At 42.6% G+C, this 7359-nt stretch overlaps 1 protein-coding gene across 1 annotated transcript in view; it reads right to left on the bottom strand.

The window, feature by feature from the left end:
• Positions 1–5997, bottom strand: part of LOC308294928 (E3 ubiquitin-protein ligase TRIM47-like) — a gene marked incomplete at its 3' end in the record, with an annotated part of 16076 nt that extends 10079 nt beyond the window's left edge. Inside the window, exons 1-4 of the mRNA XM_080737867.1 lie at positions 5652–5997; positions 3218–3561; positions 1831–1917; positions 256–489 (exon numbers count right to left, since the gene is read on the bottom strand). Coding sequence (XP_080593993.1) covers positions 256–489; positions 1831–1917; positions 3218–3561; positions 5652–5985 — 999 coding nt within the window. The 5' untranslated portion in view covers positions 5986–5997. The remainder of the gene's footprint in view (positions 1–255; positions 490–1830; positions 1918–3217; positions 3562–5651) is intronic.
• Positions 5998–7359: the final 1362 nt, after the last annotated feature.

Below are 7359 nucleotides of genomic sequence, written 5' to 3'. Positions count from 1 at the left end.
ATTGTCTCCATGGGGTAATCGATCACTTTTGAGTCGGCCCTTTCCGAGGCGGTGGGAGGGATTTTTGGAATGGCGGCCAATCAGCAACTCATTCTTCACACAGCACTGAATATATGGACCGTCACTATATAGTTGCATATAGTAGTAAATATTTTCACAACTACAATACAAAAATACACCAAACATGGAGAAGTAGATATTCATTAATGTAATGATGTAACTCTTGCATCAAAGTGATGATGACAGCAGCATTACCAGTAGGAAATGAACAGGATCCTCAGTGTGAAACAGTTGGTCCAGCTCCTCATTGTTCTGCTTCAGGGTTTCAAGAAGATTCTCCAGCCTTCCCTCAAGCTGATCAGCTTCACTCAGATTGGCTTGCTCTCGAGCTTTGATCAACTCCTTCAACTCTGACCACTTTGTTTCTAGTAAGGTGATCGACTCCTTGAAGGTCTCGTCACTGGCATCCAGTGACGCCTTTACAGAATCCTGGTAAGAAACATAAACTATTAGTTAGGTGGTTCACAAAACTAAATCCTGGCATACTGAAGTCACGTCTCAAGTGAATTTAGTTTGATCTACTTTCTGATAATCCTTAGGTTGTGCCACACATTCTTATACACTTTCGAGTAAATATTCATATGAATTTAAATGTGTTCTTTTGTTTGATTGTTATTGATATTGTTTTTAATTTTCCAAATACAAAATGCCCAATTTCATTGCCATTCGTAATTAGTCTCTCAAGTCCATTCTGCTGTATAAGCTACTTTTTTACTAGCTGATGTTTAACAGTCTACACTACAATCTGCGATAGGGATGTCCCGATCGGATCGGGAAATTGGAGATCGGTGCCGATCACATGATTTTCAAAAGATCAGAATCGGGAGAAAAAGAACAGGAAAAACACTTTTTTTATATACATGTATGAAAGGATAAGCTGATTAACTTTATTTTTAGTTTGTTTTGATCGAATGATCCACTAAGTGAAAAAAAAAAAAAAAAAATATCCATGTTGGATAGAATGGATACTGTGTAATGCAAAACAACCTATGAGGGACCACTTGAATGCTTTTTTTCCTTTGCTTTTTTGCTCTCCTATACGTGGCCGTGTGGGTCTGTCTGTGTGTGTGTGTGTGTGTGTGTGTGTGTGTGTATGTAGCCTGAACTTCCTAAACTTCGGCACGCTACTAGTCCCACAGTTTTGCCACCACACACTCGCGCCATATGTCAAATCGACCGGCTTACTCGGGAATCGTGGGCTAGTAACTTGCTAAGAGAAAGGTTCAATAGTTTAATTGATATTAATTTATTAGTGAATTAATTTTCCCCATTGACTTATAATGGGAATCGCAAAAACTCACATTCAATTATTTGTCTCTCGCAAACCATAGGGGCTAGAGTTTCAAGACTTGGAGAGGAGGTTCATAATGATTTCAAGGATTAAATAAAAAATAATTGTGTCATTTGGCCGCATGGTGGCGCCATAACACCCCACTTTACGTTTTGGCCTGTAACTCTTGAACCGTAGGTCGGAAAAGGATTCCTTGGGTCATGACGCATCTCCCCATATAGGCCACGCCCATTTGCGCCATGATAGATTTTCCGCCATCTTGAATTTTCTCCAAAACACACTTTTTGCTCCTTTTCCTACATATTTTCTTCAAATGTCACAAAAATCGGTACACATGATCCACACACACACACACACACACACACACACACACACGCACACACGCACACACACACACACACACACACACACACACAGCTCCACTTCACACGGGTGTGATTTTTCCTCAATGCATTGCCGAAAAATATAGAACGACTTGCCTTAAAAGGTTCCACGGCCCCTCTTAACTGTTCCAGGTCCTTCTCTTGCTGTTTGATCTGTTGCTTGAAACTTGCACTTAATTCTCTCTGTGGATAAGAGGAACATATCTCTGTAACATAACAATTTGCCTCTATCATTTTCAACCTACCTTCATAATTATTGGTCCTCACAAATAGGCCTACCCTTTTTGTCCACCCTGACAGTTCAGAAATCTGTATACACATCATGAAGCTAATAGAAGCTGCAGGCTTTCTATTCCTGGAAAGTTAGCATGCTATAATGGAAGCGGAAAATAGAAGAAAAGAAATCGCACCCGTGCGAAGTGAGCGGTGCAAGCATATTTAGGGAGTATGACAAACTATGAATAGGTTGGATTTAAGTGTTGGATTCTATTGGGCTCTGGTGGGTTGTATTGTGCTCTGGTGCGCTGTGTTGTGCTGTTGGGATATACGAGGTAGTACTGTACTAAAGCTTCCAAGTGTAACATTTATTGTGATATCATAATAACATCATCTCTTAGATGAAATTGAATTGGTTAATACTAATGATGTATGTATTGAGAAACACATTTAATAAAGCCTTCAAAATATTATATCAGAAGCTATGACATAAGTGTGACATCATTCACAGTATAAATAATAGATACGATCGATAATTAATAGTTATTAAGCCATTCAATGTCGGAGAGACCCAGAATACTCCCAGAGGATTCAGAAGACACGAACCAGCCATTAGGACAAGGTGACCATGGTTGAGCCATGGAGCAAGGTGGTCTTTATCGTAATTTTTCGTCAGTTAGTCGACCAAGCTACAGATTTTAACTTGTAAGAGTGTCATAATGATAAGTGGCCTTATTTGCCTCCAGAGAGGCCTCCAGAGAGGCGAGAAGAGACCAGAAGATGAATATTTTAGTTTAACTTGAGTGAAAAGTCTGTTAATTTGTATTTTAAACTTATATTAGCTGCCTGTCATTTATAACCTGTGAAATTATCCACAGTCTGTCTAAAAGTGTGGTTATTTTCTCACTTATCAGTGATATTCATCTAATACAATTTTGAAATTCAAATTCAATTTTTTATGACATATTTTCTCCGGCCTAAACGCGTTCTAAATCAGGGTGAACCTATCGGGTGCCTCTGTGCCTATTACATCATGGACAAATCAACAGAATCGAAGTGTTTCATTGGTCTAGCTAACTCATGTCATCATCATTAGTGACATCATAATTTTGGTAAAAAAGCGGTTCATAGGAGCGGTTTGCACCGCTAAAAAATCCTATTGATATCACTGGTATAGGTAGGTTTCTGAAGTGTCCACGACCACAGCCCTCTGACACAGAATGAGTAGGAGAAAAAGTATCATCAGCATAGGACCAGTATGCCTTACCTGTTTCTCAGTCTTGGCTGTAGCTGCCGTGATGATGTCGTGTCCCTTGTGGTCATCTATGATGCACAGCGGGCAGACACACACCTGGTCAGTGCGACACCACACCTCCAGAGGCTTGTGGTGCTTGGAGCAGACCTTGTCCTCCAGTTGACCCACCGCTTCGACCACCTTGTGTCTTTTACCCGTGTGGAGCTCCTCGTGTCGGTTGAAATGAGCCTCGCAGTAAGACTCCAGACAGTCCAAACACGACTTGTTGGCCTTGCGTTTCCTCACGATGCAGGCTGTGCACTCCACCTCCCCGGGAGCAGGGAGATCTTGTCCCTCGACAGGTGGAGCCTCCTCGCCTGTACCCAACAGGGGAAAGTAACAGTACAGGACATTTACTCAAGTACTGTAATTCAGTAACAGTAACCAACTTTTTTTCCATTTGTCAAAACATAATACTTTTACTCCAATAAATCTCACAGGCAAATATTTGTGTTTTTACTCTGCTAAAGTTATTTGTAAACTTGAGTTACACGGTACAAAACATTTAACATACAATAAAGAGCTATCCACAAGTTTCCGCGGGAGTTTACTGGAGACTATCAGGACCAAACTTCCGGGTTTAACAGCAGACATACAAGCTCACGTCGCGTCGCAGATGCAACCCGTTGTGAGCTTGTAAATCGGCGGCGGAACCTCGGTGCAGACGTTTGCGCTATGCACTATGGGGCGTAGGAAACTCGTGGATACCCTGACACATAAAAAATTGCTGCATTATGAGGTAAGCTGTTACTTTCAGTACATGAAATAAATGCTGATGCCAACAATGAACCCCTCACTCCACTGCTACGCAGCTCCGAGATGGGGTTCCTACTGGTAGCATGCCGGAATCCTGCGGCTGGATCGCCGATCCGCCGTTAGGGAACACTTCTTACCTTTTGGTGAACACTCTATCCAAAAAGTGACCGGTCTCTGTTCATCTATAATCCTTTTACTTCTTTAAGGTGGAAGAAACTCGAAGCAAGGGGGTGAAATAAAGTTTTTATATCGCTCGAAAGACCAGCCGGCTCTGTGTTTTCCTGTGTTTTCCCCGTTGTAGTCTCGCGTGGCCAGACTGTTGCCTCCGCGATTTGGTCAAATGCTCACAGCCACGCGAGACCACAACGGGGGGAAAACACGGGAAAACACAGAGCCGGCTGGTCTTTCGAGCGATATAAAAACTTTATTTCACCCCCTTGCTTCGAGTTTCTTCCACCTTAAAGAAGTAAAAGGATTATAGATGAACAGAGACCGGTCACTTTTTGGATAGAGTGTTCACCAAAAGGTAAGAAGTGTTCCCTAACGGCGGATCGGCGATCCAGCCGCAGGATTCCGGCATGCTACCAGTAGGAACCCCATCTCGGAGCTGCGTAGCAGTGGAGTGAGGGGTTCCGAAAGGAGCTATACTTTCACTCAAGTTAAAGGGGAGTTTCGGTCAAACACGACTTTCCTACCTTTGAAATGATGATCCAGGAAGGCTCTGGGCTGATCCGGGTGTTGTTTTACCCGAAGCAGCATTTTGTTAATTTTTCGATTTTCTCCCCTGCACCCCACGGCTCCAAAACGGCACCTTTAGGGTTGTACCGTAATCCGGTTATTATTCTCGCTCAAAATTCACTTTTCTCGCTCGGTCTCAGTCCCTCATACTGTAGTTAGCATATCCGAGCTACATCAGCTCCTGGTCGCCGCCATGTTTGTTTACTTCAAGCTCAACTCTGAACTCTCAGCCCAGGAGAGAAACACTGGGAAATCCCTAACCCGTTGGGAAACGCGCGTTCACGAGCTGCTGCTGCTGCTGCTGCTCTCACAGCTCCACCTCCCTCCCCCCACAGCCTGTTACCTGTTGAGGCAGACAAGAGGCTACACCATACATCACTCTGCAGACTTTGTCGACATAGTTACATCTTTTTTCTTTGGCTAAGAGCATTTTTGTGTTTTATTGTTCGTCGCGCGTCGGGGAGTCACGCGATACAAAACGGGATTTCCCAGTGTTCTCTCCTGGGCTGAGAGTTCAGAGTTGAGCTTGAAGTAAACAAACATGGCGGCGACCAGGAGCTGATGTAGCTCGGATATGCTAACTACAGTATGAGGGACTGAGACCGAGCGAGAAAAGTGAATTTTGAGCGAGAATAATAACCGGATTACAGTACGACCCTAAAGGTGCCGTTTTGGAGCCGTGGGGTGCAGGGGAGAAAATCGAAAAATGAACAAAATGCTGCTTTGGGTAAAACAACACCCGGATCAGCCCAGAGCCTTCCTGGATCATCATTTCAAAGGTAGGAAAGTCGTTTTTGACCGAAACTCCCCTTTAAGTTTTGAATACAGGACTTTTAGGCCTACTTGTAAACATAGTATTTCTACATTGCAGTATTGCTACTCTTTTCTCAAGTAAATAATCAGAGTATCCTACTTCCACCACTGCCTGTAGCACGTAGTTTCTCCACCATCTCAGCCAGCAAGGGGTTTCTGCACAGCACGGGCCTGGGGGTGAAAGTCATCCTGCACTGAGGACACCTGTACCCCTGCCTGGGCCGGTCCTCCTGGTCCCAGCAGGCTGTGATGCAGCCCAGACAGTAGTTGTGTCCACAGGGTATGGTAGAGGGGTCCTTCAGCAGACGCAGACAGATGGCACAGGTGATTAAGCGATCCTGAGACACGGAGATGTTGGACTCCTTGTTGTCCTCTTCAGCCATCGCTGCTGGGTTCTCCTTCTCCTCCTTCTTTTTCTTCTTCTTGGGGGGCATTGAATTTGCTGCTGTTTTATGTGGTTCTGAGCACTAATAGTAGCTGATATTAGACTTAGAAGCTCAGAAGACACGCGTGATAGTGGAATGATTGTACACACTTGTTGCGAAGACGAGCTGGGGAAAGAAAGTGCACAACATACACATCCGGGTCTACCATATCTTAGAGATGGGACGTTGGCAAACGAATCGAGTCTTTTGAACGGCTCTTTGAAATGAACGATGGGGTCCGGTTCGCACTTCGCAGTAGCTGTACTCAAATTCTTTACTTGTAAAAGTATCAATACTGCAATGATGAAATACTCTGCCACAAGTAGAAGTTCGGAATTCAAAATGTATAGTAGGCTACACGTATTGGTATGTACTTAAAGTAAGTAGAAAGTTCTCATTATGCAGAATGTCCCATTTCACAAGTTTTCCAATGAATACATTGTAAGCTTGTAGATCGGCTATTTTCAAATGGCATTGAATATATACATTTTCAAATGGCAAAAATGTATATATGGCAGAAATGTATATAGGGTTTAAGTAGCCTAATCTGTAACGATAAATTCATAATACAAATCTACAAATAACTAAAATGAGACAGTCTTTTGAACGGCTCTTAGAAAGGAACGGATCCCAGAGATCCGGCTCACTTCAAAGAACTATAAATCCCATCTCTACCACTTTTGGTCTACCATATCTTTCCTGTTCTGGTCATTTCAAAATAAAGCCTTCACAATAATAACAGAACGGTGAGCATCGCAGAGGGCGTGGTTTATTGGTCCCACTAAAAAATCTCCTGTTCATTTTCCTCATAGACTTTCAAGAAAATATTTATAACAATTATGTTAAGCCTAGAGCCAAGCCATCCAGCATGGTAGTGAATCATGACCATGTGCTAAAATATGTTTTCACATAAGATCAAAGGTTTTATGGTCACGATTCACTGCAATGGTTTGGTTCTAGGCTTAACATAATTGTTATAAATATTTTTGTTAAAGTCTATGGGGAAAATGAAGGGGAGATTTTTTAGTGGGACCAGTAAGCAGTAAACCACTTCCGCTGCGATACCTCTATACAATTATTTCAAGCATAATTTAAAGGTATCATTTGAGGCATTAATAATGCAATATAATATGACCAATGTAAACATTCGAAGGTAGAGTGTCAATGTATAAAGCTTGGCAAAAGTCCACAGTATTTTATTTTAGAAAGCCCATTGGATTAGCTTGTTTAAAGTGACAATAGCGCCGTCTTCTGGCCAGGAGGTGCATTTGGCAGGATTTTTTTATTTTTATTTTTAACTAGCCCTTACCCGTTCAAAGATATGAGCTCCCAAATGATGTGCAGTGTGTGGGTTATGAGATGTGCACTGTGCATACAGTATAT

The sequence above is a fragment of the Nannobrachium achirus genome (genome assembly GCF_963921795.1).
Source record: "Nannobrachium achirus genome assembly, chromosome: 12".
NCBI classification, from domain to species: domain Eukaryota; kingdom Metazoa; phylum Chordata; class Actinopteri; order Myctophiformes; family Myctophidae; genus Nannobrachium; species Nannobrachium achirus.
This window is presented reverse-complemented; position numbering and strand designations above follow the sequence as displayed.